The 23,505-nt window shown below is 46.9% G+C and overlaps 1 protein-coding gene across 1 annotated transcript in view; it reads left to right on the forward strand.

The window, feature by feature from the left end:
* Nucleotides 1-223: 223 nt before the first annotated feature.
* Nucleotides 224-23,505, forward strand: part of LOC110522374 (putative methyltransferase-like protein 24) — a 58,706-nt gene continuing 35,424 nt past the window's right edge. The window contains exon 1 of the mRNA XM_021600724.3: nt 224-946. Within this exon, the coding sequence (XP_021456399.3) occupies nt 608-946 (339 nt within the window). The 5' untranslated portion in view covers nt 224-607. The remainder of the gene's footprint in view (nt 947-23,505) is intronic.

Below are 23,505 nucleotides of genomic sequence, written 5' to 3' on the forward strand. Positions count from 1 at the left end.
TGATCTCCTGTATGAAACAGTGTCTGTAGAGAGAGAATGTGAGGCCTTGGTGACAGCTAGCTGTGGATGTGTTGGCCCTGCCCGGTGTTGAGTTACACAGTAACCCAAGACACAGGGGAATGGAGCGAGGGAGAGAGGGAGGGGTCAGACGGAGTGAGAGGGGTGTGTGTGAGAAAGGGGTGTGAGGGCTAGGACAGGGAGGGGAGAAGTTCCAAAACTTTTCATAGAGAGCGGCACACTCTAGTCCACCGAGTCAATGTGCAGAGGTTCACACACACTGACACATACAGAGAGAGAGAGAGACACACACACACACATACTAAATCACACAGGCACACACACACTCACTCACACTGACGTAGTTGTTTTGTGATGAACACGTGTCCTCCTGTCTCACAAACCTTCAGTAATGCTCATACTTATCTTGATCCAACTGTGGACTTAGGAGGAAAGGAAGGAGAGAAGGAAGACAAGAGAGAGACACACCACACAAAGGATCAGGAGAAGAAGAATGGGATAGAGAAAGAGAGCGAGATCAACAATCTCACTGTTCAGGAGGCGAGAAAGAGAGAAACAGGGAAAAGTGAGATAGACAGTGTATCCAGGCATGTGGAGAGACAGACTGACTAGAGGACTGGCTCTGCGCCTGTGTCTTCTCCTCACCGCTCTCTGTGTCTGTCTACATGTTTACCTGGAACTGGGGGAATGGAGGGGGGCACCTTCGCCCCTCACCTTGGGACGTCCCACACAGACCAGCCAGGTGCTACTGGACAGCGGGGAAAGGAAACTGGGGGCCGCAGACCCCACGGAGAGCCGGGTTGGGGACAGAGCTGTGAAGAGAAGGGTGTCCTACGTACGCACGCCGAAGAAGGACTCTGTAGCAGGGAAGACAGTGGGCGGGGAGGACCCCTCCACATGCTGCCCACCTCTACGCCCGAACAGGAAGGTGAGTGAGAGCGATTATATCTGCCGTAGGGTGATGTGACCACTAAGCACTTGTCTGATCAGAAGTCAGTATCTGCTGTTGAATTGTTCATATTTGTGGAACTGTATAAGTATTATCGGATCCGAGAGCAGAGCTTAGTGGATGATACCCACCTGGAGCAGGGAGTCACTGAGGGAGAGTTGATAAGGGGACGTTCATGAGCGCTCGTTCAGTCACTGTTGGCACAAAGCTGCTTAATCCTTTGAGGCTGACAGACAGAAGAGGAGAAGGGCAGTGGGATCAATAGAGGAATGGAGTGCAGTCTCTAAGAGCTGTAGGCTGAAGAGGGGAGAGAGAGGAGAGGCAGAGGGACTGACGTTCCTTAGGTTACAGAGAGGGAAAGGACTCCTGTGTGGTCAAGCTGAGCTGTTTTACTGTACTAAAGACAACAGACACACCACTCAGGGGAATACTTTATCTGATAGACTCTGAGACTGAGAAAGATACTCTCAAACTGAAAGACTCTTACGCGGAAACTTCTGACTGGGCAGAAAAACCTGAGAACACTGAAATGTGCATTGAGTGAAATAACCAGCATTAGTTGGTTAAATAGTTGATATGCTATTAGATGTTAACGTGTGAAGGTGGGTGGGCCGAAGATGACTCACATTAGTTGGTTAAATAGTTGATATGCTATTAGATGTGAAGGTGGGTGGGCCGAAGATGACTCACATTAGTTGGTTAAATAGTTGATATGCTATTAGATGTTAACGTGTGAAGGTGGGTGGGCCGAAGATGACTCACATTAGTTGGTTAAATAGTTGATATGCTATTAGATGTTAACGTGTGAAGGTGGGTGGGCCGAAGATGACTCACATTAGTTGGTTAAATAGTTGATATGCTATTAGATGTTAACGTGTGAAGGTGGGTGGGCCGAAGATGACTCACATTAGTTGGTTAACTAGTTGATATGCGGGGCCTCCCGGGTGGCGCAGTGGTTAAGGGCGCTGTACTGCAGCGCCAGCTGTGCCATCAGAGTCCCTGGGTTCGCGCCCAGGCTCTGTCGTAACCGGCCACGACCGGGAGGTCCATGAGGCGACGCACAATTGGCCTAGCGTCGCCCGGGTTAGGGAGGGGTGTCCTTGTCTCATCGCGCACCAGCGACTCCTGTGGCGGTCTGGGCACAGTGTGCGCTAACCAAGGTGGCAATGTGCACGGTGTTTCCTCCGGCGCATTGGTGCGGCTGGCTTCCGGGTTGGATGCGTGCTGTGTTAAGAAGCAGTGCGGCTTGGTTGGGTTGTGTATCGGAGGACGCATGACTTTCAACCTTCGTCTCTCCCGAGCCCGTACGGGAGTTGTAGCGATGAGACAAGATAGTAGCTACTACAACAATTGGATACCACGAAACTGGGGAGAAAAAGGGGTAAAAAATTAATTTTAAAAAATTATAAAAAAATAGTTGATATGCTATTAGATGTTAACGTGTGAAGGTGGGTGGGCCGAACATGACTCAGTTGGTTAAATAGTTGATATGCTATTAGATGTTAACGTGTGAAGGTGGGTGGGCCGAACATGACTCAGTTGGTTAAATAGTTGATATGCTATTAGATGTTAACGTGTGAAGGTGGGTGGGCCGAACATGACTCAGTTGGTTAAATAGTTGATATGCTATTAGATGTTAACGTGTGAAGGTGGGTGGGCCGAAGATGACTCACATTAGTTGGTTAAATAGTTGATATGCTATTAGATGTTAACGTGTGAAGGTGGGTGGGCCGAACATGACTCACAGTGAACCAGGGGTGTAAAGATTTGCTACTAAGTAACTTTAGGGAGGGAGTCCCAATGTCCAACGGAGAGACAAAGACACACATCTCCTTCCACTCCTCCATATTTCTCCTGTCTCAGTCTCTCTCCTGTATTAGTCACTCTCCTGTCTCAGTCTCTCTCCTGTCTCAGTCTCTCTCCTGTATTAGTCACTCTCCTGTCTCAGTCTCTCTCCTGTCTCAGTCTCTCTCCTGTATTAGTCACTCTCCTGTCTCAGTCTCTCTCCTGTCTCAGTCTCTCTCCTGTATTAGTCACTCTCCTGTCTCAGTCTCTCTCCTGTCTCAGTCTCTCTCCTGTCTCAGTCTCTGTCTCAGTCTCTCTCCTGTCTCAGTCTCTCTCCTGTCTCAGTCTCTCTCCTGTCTTCTTCTCTCTCCTGTCTCAGTCTCTCTTCTGTATTAGTCACTCTCCTGTCTCAGTCTCTCTCCTGTCTCAGTCTCTCTTCTGTATTAGTCTCTCTCCTGTCTCAGTCTCTCTCCTGTCTCAGTCTCTCTCCTGTCTTCTTTTCTCTCCTGTCTTCTTCTCTTTCCTGTCTCAGTATCTCTCCTGTCTCAGTCTCTCTCCTGTATCAGTCTCTCTCCTGTCTTCATCTCTCTCCTGTCTCAGTCTCTCTCCTGTCTTCTTCACTCTCCTGTCTCAGTCTCTCTCCTGTCTCAGTCTCTCTCCTGTCTCAGTCTCTCTCCTGTCTCATTCTCTCTCCGGTCTTCTTCTCTCTCCTGTCTTCTTCTCTCTCCTGTCTCAGTCTCTCTCCTCTCTCAGTTTCTCTCCTGTCTCAGTCTCTCTCCTGTCTTAGTCTCTCTCCTGTCTCAGTCTCTCTCCTGTCTTCTTCTCTCTCCTGTCTTCTTCCCTCTCCTGTCTTCTTCTCTCTCCTGTCTTAGTCTCTCTCCTGTCTCAGTCTCTCTCCTGTCTTCTTCTCTCTCCTGTCTTATTTCCTCTCCTGTCTTCTTCTCTCTCCTGTCTCAGTCTCTCTCCTGTCTCAGTCTCTCTCCTGTCTTATTCTTTCTCCTGTCTCAGTCTCTCTCATGTCTTCTTCTCTATCCTGTCTCAGTCTCTCTCCTGTCTCAGTCTCTCTCCTGTCTTCGTCTCGCTCCTGTCTCAGTCTCTCTCCTGTATCAGTCTCTATCCTGTCTCAGTCACTCTCCTGTCTTCTTCTCTCTCCTGTCTCAGTCTCTCTCCTGTCTTCTTCTCTCTCCTGTCTCAGTCTCTCTCCTGTCTCAGTCTCTCTCCTGTATCAGTCTCTATCCTGTCTCAGTCACTCTCCTGTCTTCTTCTCTCTCCTGTCTCAGTCTCTTTCCTGTCTTCTTCCCTCTCCTGTCTTCTTCTCTCTCCTGTCTTCTTCTCTCTCCTGTCTTCTTCTCTCTCCTGTCTTAGTCTCTCTCCTCAGGGAGCCATGCTGCTCAATGGCTACCACCTCTCTCATCTCTGTATCTTTAAAGAGCGACAAAACTCCAATCACCCCAGCATGTCTCAACCGAGGCTTCTCAAAAATCACTGCAGGCTTGTTATGCCACATCACCCCCGCCCTGAGCACCAAGAACTAGTTGGCTCCTGGTGTGACATCAATAATAGATAGCACCATATGTTGCCTGGTGCTCTCTGGTTTTTACACACATTTGTCACATAAGCTGTCCTAGAGCAGTGTTTCCTATCTCCAGTCCTCCAACAGTCCCAACAGTGTTTCCTATCTCCAGTCCTCCAACAGTCCCAACAGTGTTTCCTATCTCCAGTCCTCCAACAGTCCCAATAGTGTTTCCTATCTCCAGTCCTCCAACAGTCCCAACAGTGTTTCCTATCTCCAGTCCTCCAACAGTCCCAACAGTGTTTCCTATCTCCAGTCCTCCAACAGTCCCAATAGTGTTTCCTATCTCCAGTCCTCCAACAGTCCCAACAGTGTTTCCTATCTCCAGTCCTCCAACAGTCCCAAAAGTGTTTCCTATCTCCAGTCCTCCAACAGTCCCAACAGTGTTTCCTATCTCCAGTCCTCCAACAGTCCCAATAGTGTTTCCTATCTCCAGTCCTCCAACAGTCCCAACAGTGTTTCCTATCTCCAGTCCTCCAACAGTCCCAAAAGTGTTTCCTATCTCCAGTCCTCCAACAGTCCCAACAGTGTTTCCTATCTCCAGTCCTCCAACAGTCCCAACAGTGTTTCCTATATCCAGTCCTCCAACAGTCCCAACAGTGTTTCCTATCTCCAGTCCTCCCAACAGTCCCAACAGTGTTTCCTATCTCCAGTCCTCCAACAGTCCCAACAGTGTTTCCTATCTCCAGTCCTCCAACAGTCCCAACAGTGTTTCCTATCTCCAGTCCTCCCAACAGTCCCAACAGTGTTTCCTATCTCCAGTCCTCCCAACAGTCCCAACAGTGTTTCCTATCTCCAGTCCTCCAACAGTCCCAACAGTGTTTCCTATCTCCAGTCCTCCAACAGTCCCAATAGTGTTTCCTATCTCCAGTCCTCCAACAGTCCCAACAGTGTTTCCTATCTACAGTCCTCCAACAGTCCCAACAGTGTTTCCTATCTCCAGTCCTCCAACAGTCCCAACAGTGTTTCCTATCTCCAGTCCTCCAACAGTCCCAACAGTGTTTCCTATCTCCAGTCCTCCAACAGTCCCAACAGTGTTTCCTATATCCAGTCCTCCAACAGTCCCAACAGTGTTTCCTATCTCCAGTCCTCCAACAGTCCCAACAGTGTTTCCTATATCCAGTCCTCCAACAGTCCCAACAGTGTTTCCTATCTCCAGTCCTCCAACAGTCCCAATAGTGTTTCCTATCTCCAGTCCTCCAACAGTCCCAACAGTGTTTCCTATCTCCAGTCCTCCAACAGTCCCAACAGTGTTTCCTATCTCCAGTCCTCCAACAGTCCCAACAGTGTTTCCTATCTCCAGTCCTCCCAACAGTCCCAACAGTGTTTCCTATCTCCAGTCCTCCAACAGTCCCAACAGTGTTTCCTATATCCAGTCCTCCAACAGTCCCAACAGTGTTTCCTATCTCCAGTCCTCCAACATAACATATTTTTGTTGTAGCCCTGGACAAACTCCCCTGATTCAATTGAGGGCCTGTTGATTAGTTGAAAGGTTGAATCAGGTGTGCTTGTACGGAACTACAACAAAAATGGGTACTGTTTGGGGTACTGAAGTACCCCTGGAGTTGGGAAACACTGCACTAGACCTCGGATGAACCTCTACAGTCCTCCCTATTTTGTCTGACAAATCCACCCCATTGTTCTGCTGATTATGCTTTCTTCTTGTGAGGACTGGAGTTGGGAAACATTGTTTGGGGGACTGGAGGACTGGAGTTGGGAAACATTATTTGGGGGACTGGAGGACTGGAGTTGGGAAACATTGTTTGGGGGACTGGAGGACTGGAGTTGGGAAACACTGTTTGGGGGACTGGAGGACTGGAGTTGGGAAACACTGTTTGGGGTACTGGAGGACTGGAGTTGGGAAACACTGTTGGGGGTACTGGAGGACTGGAGTTGGGAAACACTGTTTGGGGGTACTGAAGGACTGGAGTTGGGAAACACTGTTTGGGGTTCTGGAGGACTAGAGTTGGGAAACACTGTTTGGGGTACTGGAGGACTGGAGTTGGGAAACACTGTTTGGGGGACTGGAGTTCGGAAACACTGTTTGGGGTACTGGAGGACTGGAGTTGGGAAACATTGTTTGGGGGACTGGAGGACTGGAGTTGGGAAACACTGTTTGGGGGACTGGAGGACTGGAGTTGGGAAACACTGTTTGGGGTACTGGAGGACTGGAGTTGGGAAACACTGTTGGGGGTACTGGAGGACTGGAGTTGGGAAACACTGTTTGGGGGTACTGAAGGACTGGAGTTGGGAAACACTGTTTGGGGTTCTGGAGGACTAGAGTTGGGAAACACTGTTTGGGGTACTGGAGGACTGGAGTTGGGAAACACTGTTTGGGGGACTGGAGTTCGGAAACACTGTTTGGGGTACTGGAGGACTGGAGTTGGGAAACACTGTTGGGGTACTGGAGGACTGGAGTTGGGAAACACTGTTGGGGTACTGGAGGACTGGAGTTGGGAAACACTGTTGGGGGGACTGGAGGACTGGACTTGGGAAACACTGTTTGGGGTTCTGGAGGACTAGAGTTGGGAAACACTGTTTGGGGTTCTGGAGGACTAGAGTTGGGAAACACTGTTGGGGGTGCTGAAGGACTGGAGTTGTGAAACATTGTTTGGGGGACTGGAGTTGGGAAACACTGTTGGGGGTGCTGAAGGACTGGAGTTGGGAAACACTGTTGGGGGGACTGGAGGACTGGAGTTGGGAAACACTGCTGGGGGTGCTGAAGGACTGGAGTTGGGAAACACTGTTTGGGGGACTGGAGGACTGGAGTTGGGAAACACTGTTGGGGTACTGGAGGACTGGAGTTGGGAAACACTGTTTGGGGTACTGGAGGACTGGAGTTGGGAAACACTGTTTGGGGGACTGGAGGACTGGAGTTGGGAAACACTGTTGGGGTACTGGAGGACTGGAGTTGGGAAACACTGTTTGGGGTACTGGAGGACTGGAGTTGGGAAACACTGTTTGGGGTTAGTGGAGGACTGGAGGAATTGGGAAACACTGCTGGGGGTACTGGAAGACTGGAATTGGGAAACACTGTTGGGGGTACTGGAGGATTGGAGTTGGGAAACACTGCTGGGGGTGCTGAAGGACTGGAGTTGTGAAACACTGCTGGGCATGCTGAAGGACTGGAGTTGGGAAACACTGTTGGGGGTGCTGAAGGACTGGAGTTGGGAAACACTGCTGGGGGTGCTGAAGGACTGGAGTTGGGAAACACTGCCTTAGAGGAGCAGAATACATTTTGTAATGTGTTCTCTCTATACCTCCCTTACTGCATGTGTTCATCTTTCTCTCAAAGTCTTTCCATCGCTTTACCTCTCCCCCTCTCTCTACCCTCTCTCTCCCCTCTCTCTCTCCCCTCTCTCTCTCCTCTCTCTCTCCCCTCTCTCTCCCCTCTCTCCCCTCTCTCTCCCCTCTCTCTCCCCTCTCTCTCCCCTCTCTCCCCTCTCTCTCTCCCCTCTCTCTCCCCTCTCTCTATCCCCTCTCTCTCCCCTCTCTCTCCCCTCTCTCTCTCCCCTCTCTCCCCTCTCTCTCCCCTCTCTATCTCTCTCTCATGGAGGGAGTGTTTTCACATAACAAATGAATGACATGGGTTTGGAAGGCAGACGAAGGCTCAGTGTTTCTGACAGAGATGTTAAGGATGAAGAGCCAAATGGGAAACAGATGACCTTCATCAGCAGTGAGAAGCACACAGGAACGCTCTGTGCTGTCGTGGCACACTTCACTCGTATCAGTATACACTTCTAAAAGGGATAAGGAGTTTGAAGCAGTGTGAAGTGGATTAACGAAAGCTGTATAGAGAAAAACACATAGCAGATCATAGCATGTGTGTCCAATGTAATGACAATCCATGAACCATGCCTGTTCTGTCTGTTTGACATGACGTACTGCTGAATGGATTGGAACATTGGCGCCTCCAATTTAATGAGCCCACAGCTGAGCCCACAGGTTCTTATAGTGGTCTATAAATGTGTGTGTGTGTGTTTAAGTGTGTGGAGTAGACAGGACAGCCTGAGGGTTTGTTTGAGGTTTGTTTGGATAATTAACAAACCAAAGGAGATCTATCTCTCAGCTGTCAAGTCTCCTGCTAGTGCAAACACCCCATCTTTTATTTAATAATTTACCTATTCAAGCCTTCTTTTATTTCTTCTGCTTGACTTTTTCATTTCTAAGTAAAGGGATGGAAGTATGGAGGGGGTGGAGGAGGAGGCATTATCACAAATGATAGAGAAACAGAATGCATTAAACCACTTAGAAACATCAACTTCGACAAGACAAACAGCACCTAAGAGACAGAGATGGAGACGGGGCGGACACACACACACACACACTCAAACAATATCCTCCATTAATCTCTCCATCAAACTCCATAGTTCTCTCTTTATTTCCCTTTCCCTCAGTCTCTCTATCTCTTCTCTCAGAGGACATCGAGTGAGTTATCTATGAGCCACGGTGCTTATCTGAGGAATTCTGCACCACAGCCACAGATCCCTCATCACTGATGGACCAGCTGTCCCTAATCCGGCTCACAAACTCAGCAGAAAAAAACACACTGGGGTGTATAACACAACAATACCCTGCAATACACTCACCCTTATCATGAGCAACTGAGTTGGTCATATACTGTTCATGTACACATAACAACTCATAATATACACGTGTTGACAAATAGCACTGCACAGCACAGAACACAGCACAACATAGAGCTTTCACACAGAATGTCTGAGTTAGCTGATACGTTCACGATCCTGTCTTCTGGTGTGTACTTTTCCTTCAGCTTGCCTAGTTTTTAGTTTTTATTTAACCTTTATTTAACTAGGCAAGTCAGTTAAGAACAAATTCTTATTTACATGGACGGCCTAGCATGCAGTGGTAATAAAAAAGAATCACAAATGTTGTCCCACATCAAAGCCTTTTCCTGCAGTAAAATAACCTAGTGGCCTCATGGGTTGAATGTTATTAATTATTTTCATCATTTCATAATAAATCATCATAATTTCTATGGAGTATATTTCAACTCTATATCTTCAACTGTTTTTGTAAGCCCATAACCATGTGTTTGAGGTGTATACTTAAGTTTCAAAGTAGATTTAAGACTTCCAAGAACCAATCCCTGATGTGACCCTGATTTAGCCCACTGCAGTCAATGGTTCATTCACTCTAGCAGTTTGCCTCGTCAGCCAGAATGGCCTGAATTTCAATTAGACAACCCTTTATTTAAATTAGTGGAAAGAGAGAAATAAACACCTATTTCAATTAAGCTATTCTGTTCACCCAGAGAGCGATGACTTTTGTTGAAATTAGCATCAACATGACTCTAAATGAACGCTGCCCTCACTCAATAACAATCCATTTGGCCTGGTTCATTCCCCAGCGAAGCCTCTATTTGTGAGCTTAGTCACTGAGTTTAACGAAACTCACGAACAGCAAGTGGGGTACAAATGGGTTAGGCAAAGAAACTAAAGTGACCCTGGTTTAAGTCTCTTAGCAGTCTAGAAATGGGGGGGGGGGGGGGGGACACAGAGAGAGAGAGAGAGAGAGAGAGAGAGAGAAAGAGAGAAGGAGAAGTAGACGTTTTAATCCCATAGGTGTGACTGAGTTTCTCAGACAGCTTTAAACCCAGAGCTGAGGGAACCAGGGACAAGGGAGTCACAGCAGATCAATGAGTGAAAAGGTGACATGTCACCTGGGGTCACACCATGTCTGTTCTCCCCTCCCTGGAGCTGAGGCTGGAGCTGCAGCTGGAATGCCCCATAGAGTCACAGACACACTGCATCTACCATGACTGGCTTTACCAGTTGTTACTAAATTCATTTGACCTGTATGAAGTCAACATATTATACTGAACAAAAATACAGTGGGGAGAACAAGTATTTGATACACTGCCGATTTTGCAGGTTTTCCGACTTACAAAGCATGTAGAGGTCTGTCATTTTTATCATAGGTACACTTCAACTGTGAGAGACGGAATCTAAAACAAACATCCAGAAAATCACATTGTATGATTTAAGAAATTAATTTACATTTTATTGCATGACATAAGTATTTGATACATCAGAAAAGCAGAACTTAATATTTGGTACAGAAACCTTTGTTTGCAATTACAGAGATCATACGTTTCCTGTAGTTCTTGACCAGGTTTGCACACACTGCAGCAGGGATTTTGGCCCACTCCTCCATACAGACCTTCTCCAGATCCTTCAGGTTTCGGGGCTGTCGCTGGGAAATACGGACTTTCAGCTCCCTCCAAAGATTTTCTATTGGGTTCAGGTCTGGAGACTGGCTAGGCCACTCCAGGACCTTGAGATGCTTCTTACGGAGCCACTCCTTAGTTGCCCTGGCTGTGTGTTTCGGGTCGTTGTCATGCTGGAAGACCCAGCCACGACCCATCTTCAATGCTCTTATTGAGGGAAGGAGGTTGTTGGCCACGATCTCGCGATACATGGCCCCATCCATCCTCCCCTCAATACCGTGTAGTCGTCCTGTCCCCTTTGCAGAAAAGCATCCCCAAAGAATGATGTTTCCACCTCCATGCTTCATGGTTGGGATGGTGTTCTTGGGGTTGTACTCATCCTTCTTCTTCCTCCAAATACAGAGAGTGGAGTTTATTTTTGTCTCATCAGACCACATGACCTTCTCCCATTCCTCCTCTGGATCATCCAGATGGTCATTGGCAAACTTCAGACGGGCCTGGACATGCGCTGGCTTGAGCAGGGGGACCTTGCGTGCGCTGCAGGATTTTAATCCATGATGGCGTAGTGTGTTACTAATGGTTTTCTTTGAGACTGTGGTCCCAGCTCTCTTCAGGTCATTGACCAGGTCCTGCCGTGTAGTTCTGGGCTGATCCCTCACCTTCCTCATGATCATTGATGCGAGATCTTGCATGGAGCCCCAGACCGAGGGTGATTGACCGTCACGTTGAACCATTTTCTAATAATTGCACCAACAGTTGTTGCCTTCTCACCAAGCTGCTTGCCTATTGTCCTGAAGCCCATCCCAGCCTTGTGCAGGTCTACAATTTTATCCCTGATGTCCTTACACAGCTCTCTAGTCTTGGCCATTGTGGAGAGGTTGGAGTCTGTTTGATTGAGTGTGTGGACAGGTGTCTTTTATACAGGTAACGAGTTCAAACAGGTGCAGTTAATACAGGTAAAGAGTGGAGAACAGGAAGGCTTCTTAAAGAAGAACTAACAGGTCTGTGAGAGCCGGAATTCTTACTGGTTGGTAGGTGATCAAATACTTATGTCATGCAACAAAATGCAAATGAATTACTTAAAAATTATACAATGTGATTTTCTGGATTTTTGTTTTAGATTCCGTCTCTCACAGTTGAAGTGTACCTATGATAAAAATTACAGACCTCTACATGCTTGGTAAGTAGGAAAACCTGCAAAATCGGCAGTGTATCAAATACTTGTTCTCCCCACTGCATATGCAACATATATGCAACATGTAAAGTGTTGGTCCCATGGTTCATGAGCTAAAATCCAAAATCCCAGAAATGTTCCTTATGCACAAAAAGCTTATTTCTTTCAAATTTTGTGCACACATTTGTTTAAAATCCCTGTTAGTGAGCATTTCTCCTTTGTCAAGATAATCCATCCACCTGACAGGTGTGGCATATCAAGAAGCTAATTAAACAGCATAATCATTACACAGGTGCACCTTGTGCTGGGGACAATAAAAGGCCACTCTAAAATGTGCAGTTTTGTCACGTAACACAATGCCACAGATGTCTCAAGTTTTGAGGGAGTGTGCAATTGACATGCTGACTGCAGGAATGTCCACCAGAGCTGTTGCCAGAGAATGGAATGTTAATTTCTCTACCATAAGTTGCCTCCAACGTCGTTTCATAGAATTTGGCAGTACGCCCAACCGGCCTCACAACCGCAGACCAAGTGTAACCAGGCCACCTCAGAACCTCTACATCCGGCTTCTTCACCTGCGGGATCGTCTGGGGGGGGTTGCTGAGGAGTAATTCTGTCTGTAATAATGCCCTTTTGTGGGGAAGAACTCAATCTGATTGGCTGAGCCTGGCTCCCCAGTTGGTGGGACTGACTGCCAAGTGGGTGGGCCTATGTCCTCCAAGGCCCATGGCTGCTCCCCTGCACAGTCATGTGAAATCCATAGATTTTAATTTAATCCAAATGTATTTATTTCAATTGACTGATTTCCTTATATGAACTGTAACTCAGTAGAATGTTTTAAATTGTTGCATGTTGCGTTTATATTTTTGTTCAGCATAGATAGAGAGTAAAATAAGTGATACGATGGAGGTTGATTTGGTAGCATATGGATTGCTGTAATGCAAAAGATAGTTAAGAATTTCCATAACATAACATCATGTGAGCAAATGGATTCCAGATGGACTTTTGAATAGAGGGCTATTCTATTCGATGTCATCTCCAAAGTATTTTGCTCCAACCCATGTAATATACTATGAAGAGGTTGATTATTGAACCAAATTCACTGTCTGTTGTACAGTGACTCGTATCAGACAAAGGCTCCCACTAAACGTCTAAAACTGCCACGTCCTGAGGGTTAGGGTTGGGGTTGGGGTTAGGGTTGGGGTTAGGGTTGAGGGCAGCTCTCACAATGGTCCCTCTCAGACATGCTCATTTTGTTTGGGACATTCCATTAGTTCTCAACCTCCTACAGAGAAAACTGAGGTGAATGGGCGCCATTGACCTACGAAAAGGCTAGCAATCCCCCCCCCCGGCAACCAACCCCAACCCCCAGCTACCTCCTCCACAGTGAACTGTGGGCTTTAAGTCCTCCACAGACACAGGAAGGCACACCAGGTCACCAAAGGTAATCTTTTACAGGTAAAACATCACGCTACACTCTCAGAAAGAAAGGTGCTATCTAGAGTCTGAAATGGTTATTCTGCTGTCCCCATAGGAGAACCATTTCAATAACCATTTTTGATTCCAAGTAAAACCCTTTTGGGTTCCATGTAGAATCCTTTCCACAGATGGTTCCACTTGGAACCCGAAAGGGTTCTACCTGGAACCAAAAAGAGTTCTCCTATGAGGACGGCCAAAGTGACTTAGTGGCTGTAGAGTGTCGGGTCCTTTGTTGTAGAGGTGCCAGAATACAGCCACCACTTCTACGGTTGTGGTTCGGTTGTGGTTAGGTTGTGGTTAGGTTGTGGTTAGGTTGTGGTTAGGTAGACACTATTACAGACCTGAGTAGCACAGCAGACAAGGAGAGAGTTTTGTTGTTGGTATAAGCTCGCTGTGTTGAAAGTCAGTCATTTTTTCTTTGTTAGGAAGTCTGTCTTACTCTCTCTTGTCTTCTGTGGGGTTTGTCTGCTTGAAGATTTGAAGAGGCAAGTGCTTGGCTGGTAGAGAAAAGAAAAGGATAGAGAGAAGATGAGGGAGAGAGCAGAGGTGTCATGCACAGAGAATCTAACAGGGCACTTGTCTTGTCTTGTAGTGTGAATTAGAGGTGCGATGAAGAGAATTTAAAATGTCAAAGTGCATAGTAGAGTAGTGGTGAAGAAATTGAACAAGATGTTCATATATCTCAGATCTAACAAACCCCCCCCCCCCTCTCTCTCTCTACACACAAACCCATCTATCCCTCTCTCTCCATCTCTGTCTGTGTCATATGGCACTCAGCAGTACTGTCCATAAGAAATCCAACACAGATGTCATATCTGGGCTTTGGTCCAGGCAGACAGCCAGGGAGCTAGGCAGGGAGGGAGCCAGGCAGGCAGGCAGGTAGGAAGCCAGGGAGGCAGGGAGGTAGGAAGCCAGGGAGGTAGGAAGCCAGGGAGGCGGGGAGGTAGGAAGCCAGGGAGGCGGGGAGGTAGGAAGCCAGGGAGGCAGGGAGGTAGGAAGCCAGGGAGGCAGGGAGGTAGGAAGCCAGGGAGGCGGGGAGGTAGGAAGCCAGGGAGGCAGGGAGGTAGGAAGCCAAGGAGGCGGGCAGGTAGGGAGGGAGGTAGGCAGGTAGGGAGGGAGGTAGGCAGAGAGGGAGGCACGCAGGGAGTCAGGTAGGCACGCAGGGAGGCAGCCAGGGATGCAAATAGTCAGCCAGATAGTCAGCCAGGGAGCGCGCACGCACGCACGCACGCACGCACGCACGCACGCACGCACGCACGCACGCACACACGCACACACACACACACACACACACACACACACACACACACACACACACACACACACACACACACACACACACACACACACACACACACACACACACACACACACACACACTGAACGGAATATGGCATCAATTCAGTCCCAGAACACTTCAACGGCTCTTATTGACTAATGACATAGATTTGCTGGTACATAACCCATGCACATACACACACTAAAACACACAGCTGGGCGCACAAGTAGAGCCACACAGACATTGCCACACTCCCTGAAATGCACACTGTTAAACACAACCACAAGCACACACTCTAAACTCCCCGAGTCTCTCTCACACACTCAAACAAACAACCACTGTCACCCTATATGGAACGAGGCCTGCTGTCTATTGAGCAGCGAAAGGGGAAGAAATAATCATTTGACTCTGGAAAGGTAATTCTGTAGTTCCTAGGCAAATTTATTTAGGAGGGCACAACACATACTCACTAAATCGTGTGTGTGTGTGTGTGTGTGTGTGTGTGTGTGTGTGTGTGTGTGTGTGTGTGTGTGTGAGTGAGTGCATGCAGTTTACATACACCTTAGCCATGTACATTTAAACTCAGTTTTTCACAATTCCTGACATTTAATTACAGTAATAATTCCTTGTTTTAGGTCAGTTAGGATCACCACTTAATATCAAGAATGTGAAATGTCAGAATAATAGTACAGAGAACCATTTATTTCAGCTTTTATTTCTTTCATCACATTCCCAGTGGGTCAGCAGTTTACATACACTCAATTAGTATTTGGTAGCATTGCCTTTAAATTGTTTAACTTGGGTCCAATGTTTCCAGTAGCCTTCCACAAGCTTCCCACAATAAGTTGGGTGAATTTTGTCCCATTCCTCCTGACAGAGCTGGTGTAACTGAGTCAGGTTTGTAGGCCTCCTTGCTCGCGCACGCTTTTTCAGTTCTGCCCACAAATGTTCTATAGGATTGAGGTCAGGGCTTTGTGATGGCCACTCCAATACCTTGACTTTGTTGTCCTTAAGCCATTTTGCCACAACTTTGGAAGTATGCTTGGGGTCATTGTACATTTGGAAGACCCATTTGTGACCAAGCTTTAACTTCCTGACTGATGTCTTGAGATGTTGCCTCAATATATCCACGGAATTTTCCCTTCTCATGATGGCATCTATTTTGGAAGTGCACCAGTCCCTCTTGCAGCAAAGCACCCCCACAACATGATGCAGCCATCCTCGTGCTTCACGGTTGGGATGGTGTTCTTCGGCTTGCAAGCCTCCCCCTTTTTCCTCCAAACATAATGATGATCATTATGGCCAAACAGTTCTGTTTTTGTTTCATCAGACCAGAGAACATTTCGCCAAAAAGTACAATCTTTGCCCCCATGTGCAGTTGCAAACAGTAGTCTGGTTTATTTATGGTGGTTTTGGAGCAGTGGCTTCTTCCTTGCTGAGGGGCCTTTCATGTTATGTCGATATAGGACTCATTTAACTGTGGATATAGATACTTTTGTACCTGTTTCCTCCAGCATCTTCACAAGGTTATTTGCTGTTGTTCTAGGATAGATTTGCACTTTTCGCACCAAAGTACGTTCATCTCTAGGAGACAGAACGCGTCTCCTTCCTGAGCGGTATGACGGTTGCATGGTCCCATGGTGTTTATACTTGCGTACTATTGTTTGTACAGATTAACTTGGTACCTTCAGGCATTTGTAAATTGCTCCCAAGGATGAACCAGACTTGTGGAGGTCTACAAGACTTGTGGAGGTCTTGGCTGATTATTTAGATTTTCCCATGATGTCAAACAAAGAGGCACTGAGTTTGAAGGTAGTCCTTGAAATACATCCACATGTACATCTCCAATTAACTCAAATGATGTCAATTAGCCTATCAGAAGCTTTTAAAGCCATGACATCATTTTCTGGAATTTTCCAAGCTGTTTAAAGGCACAGTCAAGTTAGTGTATGTAAACTCCTGACCAACTGGAATTGTGATACAGTGAATTATAAGTGAAATAATCTGTCTGTAAACATCTGTTGGAATAATTACTTGTGTCATGCACGAAGTAGATGTCCTAACCGACTTGCCAAAACTATAGTTTGCTAACAAGAAATTTGTGGAGTGGTTGAAAAACGAGTTTTAATAATGACTCCAACCTAAGTGTATGTCAACTCACGACTTCAATTGTATGTACTGTATGTGTTGCCTCATAACATTTTGAGGAGGGCTCACGGTCACCTTGTACCTTTTTCTATTATTTTCAACATTGTATAATAATAGTGAAGTCATCAAAATTATGGAATTACACACATGGAATTATGTAGTAACCAAAAAAGAGTAAAATCACAATATATTTTAGATTTTAGAATCTTCACAGTAGCCACCCTTTTCCTTGATGACAGCTTTGCACACTCTTGACATTCTCTCAACCAGCTTCATCTGGAATGCTTGTCCAACAGTCTTGAAGGAGTTCCTACATACGCTGAGCACTTGTTTGTTGCTTTTCCTTCACTCTACAGTCCAACTCATCTCAAACCATCTCAATTGGGTTGAGGTTGGGTGATTGTGGAGGCCAGGTCATCTGATGCAGCACTCCATCACTCTCCTTCTTGGGCAAATGTCCCTTACACAGCCTGGAGGTGGGTTGGGTCATTGTCCTATTGAAAAACAAATGATAGTCCCACTAAGCACAAACCAGATGGGATGGCGTATCGCTGCAGAATGCTGTGGTAGCCATGCTGGTTAAGTGTGCCTTGAATTCAAAATAAATCACAGACAGTGTCACGAGCAAAGCACCCCCACCCCCATCACACCTCCTCCTCCTTGCTTCACGTGGGAACCACACATGCAGAGATAATCCGTTCACCTACTCTGCATCTCACAAAGACGCAGCGGGTGGAACCAAAAATCTCAAATTTGGACTCATCAGACCAAAGGACAGATTTACATTCCATTGCTTGTGTTTCTTGGCCCAAGCAAGTCTCTTCTTATTATTGGTTATTATTATCTTTAATCATAGTTTCTTTGCAGCAATTCAACCATGAAGGCCTGATTCACACAGTCTCCTCTGAACAGTTGATGTTGAGATGTGTCTGTTATTTGAACTCTGTGAAGCATTTATTTGGGCTACAATTTCGGAGGCTGGTAACTCTAATAAACTTATCCTCTGTAGCAGAGGTAACTCTGGGTCTTCCTTTCCTGTGGCAGTCCTCATGAGAGCCAGTTTCATCATAGCACTTGATGGATTTTGCAACTTCACTTCAAGAAACTTTCAAAGTTCTTGACATTTTCTGGATTGACTGACCTTCATGTCTTAAGTAATGATGGACTGTAATTTCTCTTTGCTTATTTGAGCTGTTCTTGCCATAATAGGGACTTGATCTTTTACCAAATAGGACTATCTACTGTATGCCAGCCCCACCTTGTCACAACACAACTGATTGGCACAAACACATTAAGAAATTAACTTTTATCAAGGTACACCTGTTAATTGAAATGCGTTCCAGGGGACTACCTCATGAAGCTGGTTGGGAGAATGCCAAGACTGTGCAAAGCTGTGATCAAGGCAATGATATGCTACTTTGAAGAATCTCAAATATAAAATATGTTTTGATTTGTTTAACACTTTTTTGGTTACTACATGATTCCATGTGTTATTTCATAGTTTTGATGTCTTCACTATTATTCTACAATGTAGAAAATAGTAAAAATAAAGAAAAATCCTGGAATGAGTAGGTGTGTCCAAACCTTTGACTGGTACTGTATATCAACAAATTGAACAGTCTGTAGCACCCGGCCTCACCCTACTAGAATCTGAAGTCAAATGTCTACTGTTTGCTGATCTGGTGCTTCTGTCCCCAACCAAGGAGGGCCTACATCAGCACCTAGATCTTCTGCACAGATTCTGTCAGACCTGGGCACTGACAGTACATCTCAGTAAGACAAAAACAATGGTGTTCCAACAAAGGTCCAGTTGCCAGGACCACTAATACAAATTCCATCTAGACACTGTTGCCCTAGAGCGCACAAAAAACTATACATACCTCTGCCTAAACATCAGCACCACAGGCAACATCCACAAAGCTGTGAACGATCTGAGAGACAAGGCAAGAAGGGCCTTATATGCCATCAAAAGGAACATAATATTCAACATCTCAATTAAGATCTGGCTCAAAAATACTTGAATCAGTTATAGAACTCATTGCCTTTTATGGTTGTGAGGTCAGGGGTCCACTCACCAACCAAGAATTCACAAAAAGGGACAAACACCAAATTGAGACTGCATGCAGAATTCTGCAAAAACAATGTAAAACACCAAATAATATATGCAGAGCAGAATGCCAGCATCCCGGAGTTGCCTCTTCACTGTTGACGTTGAGACTGGTGTTTGGAGGGTACTATTTAATGAAGCTGCCAGTTGAGGACTTGTGAGGCATCTGTTTCTCAAACTAGACACTCTAATGCACTTGTGCTTTTGCTCAGTTGTGCACCTGGGCCTCCCACTCCTCTTTCTATTCTGTTAGAGACATTTTTCCCTGTACTGTGAAGGGAGTAGTACACAGCATTGTACGAGATCTTCAGTTTCTTGCCAAGTTCTCGCATGGAATAGCCTTCATTTCTCAGAACAATAATAGATTGACAAGTTTCAGAAGAAAGTGTTTTGTTTCTGGCCATTTTGAGCCTGTAATCGAGCCCACAAATGCTGACGCTCCAGATACTCAACTAGTCTAAAGAAGGCCCGTTTTATTGCTTCTTTAATCAGAACAACAGTTTTCATTTGTGCTAACATACTTGCAAAAGGGTTTTCTAATGATCAATTAGCCTTTTAAAATGATAAACTTGGATTAGCTAACACAACGTGCCATTGGAACACAGGTGTGATGGTTGCTGATAATGTGCCTCTGTACGCCTATGTAGATATTCCATAAAAAATCTGCCGTTTCCAGCTACAGTAGTCATTTATAACATTAACAATGTCTACACTGTATTTCTGATCAATTTGATGTTATTTTAATGGACAAAAACATTTCTAAGTGACCCCAAACTTTTCAACAGTATTATATTTCCCATGTCAATAAAGCCATTTGAATTGAAATTGAACGCAGAGAGAGAGACAGTGATTCACACACACCAGCCTAGTCTTTCAAAGGTGGGCTGAGGGGTGTGGCTCTCTGGGTGTGTGTTACGAAGGTAGGCAAGGGATTCTGGAACAGTCAACCCCCTCCACACATCTTATAGATAACACATGAATCGATAAATAACAGCCCATGTAATGTAGGCCTACATATCAGCATATGCTGGAGAAAAAAAACAAGCTACTGTAAAAAGCATATGCAAATCAAATATTTTTACAGTAAAGTGATAACACAACCAACCGTGATCAGAAGATACAGACAAGAGATGAAAGAGCTCTGTGTAAAAGCTGTCATAGAAACTTGTGTTATTTTTATGAAGGGAAAAAGTTTTTCATGTGGTAAAGTAGTTTTTGTGCTGTAGAGGCTTTTAGAATTGATGTCCTCATCAACAGGAGTACTTCCGGATTCAGTCCTTGTTATGGCAGCTTGTCTTGATCCCCCTCTGTCTAATGGAGTTTTTCCTACCTGCTTTATTTCTCTCCCTTGTCCAATACTTTTAGAGGGGTTTGGGCCAAATGCTTTCATTTAGCAATTCACAGCAATGACGCTGTAGAAGCCCACTTCTTTACTCAGGATGCACCAGTCAAGCTCAACTCTTTAGAATGAGTATTCATTGCAGAGCAATCAATCGCCTCTCAGTCAATTTTGCTACGATTATGTCTCGTATTCATTGCATGGCAAGCTAATTGAACAGAACAGAGGTGCAGCATTTTGGGCGCAAAAGGGGCGTTCCCTTATTTTGATATTTTAGGGGCCCTAAATGAGGAGTACCTGTGAAAACATGACTAGGATCAGTGACTGCTTCATAAGGAAGCTTTATTAAAGGCCAGAACAAACACAGTTCTCAGAGCAGCTTTATTAAAGGCCAGAACAAACACAGTTCTCAGAGCAGCTTTATTAAAGGCCAGAACAAACACAGTTCTCAGAGCAGCTTTATTAAAGGCCAGAACAAACACAGTTCTCAGAGCAGCTTTATTAAAGGCCAGAACAAACACAGTTCTCAGAGCAGCTTTATTGTAGATCTAGATGGATAGAATTCAATGTTACTGCCATGAGAAAACTGCTCAACAATAAGATTATCGTATTGTTATGATGCTGTTGAGAAACATAAACACATAGGCTGTAATCCCCCCAATCTCCCATCTCCACTTTACACTAAACACATTCTGAAGAATCCTTTTAATCCTTTGAAGAATCCCCCGCCCTCCTGCCCCCATACACACAGCTACATAGTAAATGTTGCCCAGATGTTACTTAGGGAGAGTACAGTATGTTTTTACTTTTAAATCCGCTCTGCAGGGAACAGAGATGGAAACAGTGCCTCCCGCCATCCAACACTCCTACAGACCCTCCATTATCCCCCTTCTCCCTCCCTACAGACTCCCTCACTCTCTCCTTCCCCCTGTCCCTGCCATACAGACTATCTCCTCTATCCCCTTCTCCTCCCTCTATGCCCTTCTCCCTAACTCCCTCCCTCTATCCCCCTTCTCCCTCTCTCCCTCCCTCTATCCCCTTCTCCCTAACTCCCTCCCTCTATTCCCCTTCTCCCTCCCTCTATCCCCTTCTTCCTCTCTCCCTCCCTCTATACCCCTCTCCCTCTCTCCCTCCCTCTATTCCCCTTCTCCCTCCCTCTATCCCCTTCTTCCTCTCTCCCTCCCTCTATCCCCTTCTCCCTCTCTCCCTCTATCCCCTTCTCCCTCTCTCCCTCCCTCTATCCCCTTCTCCCTCTCTCCCTCCCTCTATCCCCTTCTCCCTCTCTCCCTCCATCTATACCCTTCTCCCTCTCTCCCTCCCTCTATCCCTTCTCCCTAACTCCCTCCCTCTATACCCTTCTACCACTCTCCCTCCCTCTATACCCTTCTCCCTAACTCCCTCCCTATATCCCCTTCTCCCTCTCTCCCTCCCTCTATACCCTTCTCCCCTCTCTCCCTCCCTCTATCCCCTTCTCCCTAACTCCCTCCCTCTATCCCCTTCTCCCTCTTTCCCTCCCTCTATCCCCTTCTCCCTAACTCCCTCCCTCTATCCCCTTCTCCCTAACTCCCTCCCTCTATCCCCTTCTCCCTAACTCCCTCCCTCTATCCCCTTCTCCCTCTCTCCCTCCCTCTATCCCCTTCTCCCTCTCTCCCTCCATCTATACCCTTCTCCCTCTCTCCCTCCCTCTATCCCCTTCTCCCTAACTCCCTCCCTCTATACCCTTCTCCCTCTCTCCCTCCCTCTATCCCCTTCTCCCTAACTCCCTCCCTCTATCCCCTTCTCCCTCTTTCCCTCCCTCTATACCCTTCTCCCTCTCTCCCTCCCTCTATCCCCTTCTTCCTCTCTCCCTCCCTCTATACCCTTCTCCCTCTCTCCCTCGCTCTATTCCCCTTCTCCCTCCCTCTATCCTCTTCTTCCTCTCTCCCTCCCTCTATCGCCTTCTCCCTCTCTCCCTCTATCACCTTCTCCCTCTCTCCCTCCCTCTATCCCCTTCTCCCTCTCTCCCTCCCTCTATCCCCTTCTCCCTCTCTCCCTCCATCTATACCCTTCTCCCTCTCTCCCTCCCTCTATCCCCTTCTCCCTAACTCCCTCCCTCTATACCCTTCTCCCTCTCTCTATCCCCTTCTCCCTCTCTTCCTCCCTCTATACCCTTCTCCCTCTCTCCCTCCCTCTATCCCCTTCTCCCTAACTCCCTCCCTCTATCCCCTTCTCCCTCTTTCCCTCCCTCTATCCCCTTCTCCCTAACTCCCTCCCTCTATCCCCTTCTCCCTAACTCCCTCCCTCTATACCCTTCTCCCTCTCTCTATCCCCTCTCCCTCTCTCCCTCCCTCTATCCCCTTCTCCCTCTCTCCTTCCCTCTATCCCCTTCTCCCTAACTCCCTCCCTCTATACCCTTCTCCCTCTCTCTATCCCCTTCTCCCTCTCTCCCTCCCTCTATCCCCTTCTCCCTCTCTTCCTCCCTCTATCCCCTTCTCCCTCTCTCCCTCCCTCTATCCCCTTCTCCCTCTTTCCCTCCCTCTATCCCCTTCTCCCTCCCTCTCTCCCTCCCTCTATCCCCTTCTCCCTCCCTCTCTCCCTCCCTCTATCCCCTTCTCCCTCTCTCCCTCCCTCTATCCCCTTCTCCCTCTCTCCCTCCCTCTATCCCCTTCTCCCTCTCTCCCTCCCTCTATCCCCTTCTCCCTCTCTCCCTCCCTCTATACCCTTCTCCCTCTCTCCCTCCCTCTATCCCCTTCTCCCTCTCTCCCTCCCTCTATCCCCTTCTCCCTCTCTCCCTCCCTCTATCCCCTTCTCCCTCTCTCCCTCCCTCTATACCCTTCTACCTCTCTCCCTCCCTCTATCCCCTTCTCCCTAACTCCCTCCCTCTATACCCTTCTACCTCTCTCACTCCCTCTATCCCCTTCTCCCTAACTCCCTCACTCTATACCCTTCTCCCTCTCTCCCTCTATCCCCTTCTCCCTCTCTCCCTCCCTCTATCCCCTTCTCCCTCTCTCCCTCCCTCTATACCCTTCTCCCTCTCTCCCTCCCTCTATACCCTTCTCCCTCTCTCCCTCCCTCTATACCCTTCTCCCTCTCTTCCTCCCTCTATCCCCTTCTCCCTCTCTCCCTCCCTCTATCCCCTTCTACCTCTCTCCCTCCCTCTATCCCCTTCTCCCTCTCTCCCTCCCTCTATCCCCTTCTCCCTCTCTCCCTCCCTCTATCCCCTTCTCCCTCTCTCCCTCCCTCTATCCCCTTCTACCTCTCTCCCTCCCTCTATCCCCTTCTCCCTCTCTCCCTCCGTCACTTTTCCTTTAAACCTAGCTTAATCCCTGTCAGATTATGGTCTTTATTAAAAGGACTAGCGTAATCCTCCCACTTTAATTTGGTTATATTCTCCCTGTACACTGAGCTATACACCAGCTCTGAGCTGGGATTGTTGAGACGAGACCAGCCATACCTAAATTAAAGGCTGTAATACATGGATTAAG

The sequence above is a fragment of the Oncorhynchus mykiss genome, chromosome 4 (assembly GCF_057628025.1).
Source record: "Oncorhynchus mykiss isolate SJ-2025 chromosome 4, ASM5762802v1, whole genome shotgun sequence".
Taxonomy (NCBI): Eukaryota; Metazoa; Chordata; class Actinopteri; order Salmoniformes; family Salmonidae; genus Oncorhynchus; species Oncorhynchus mykiss.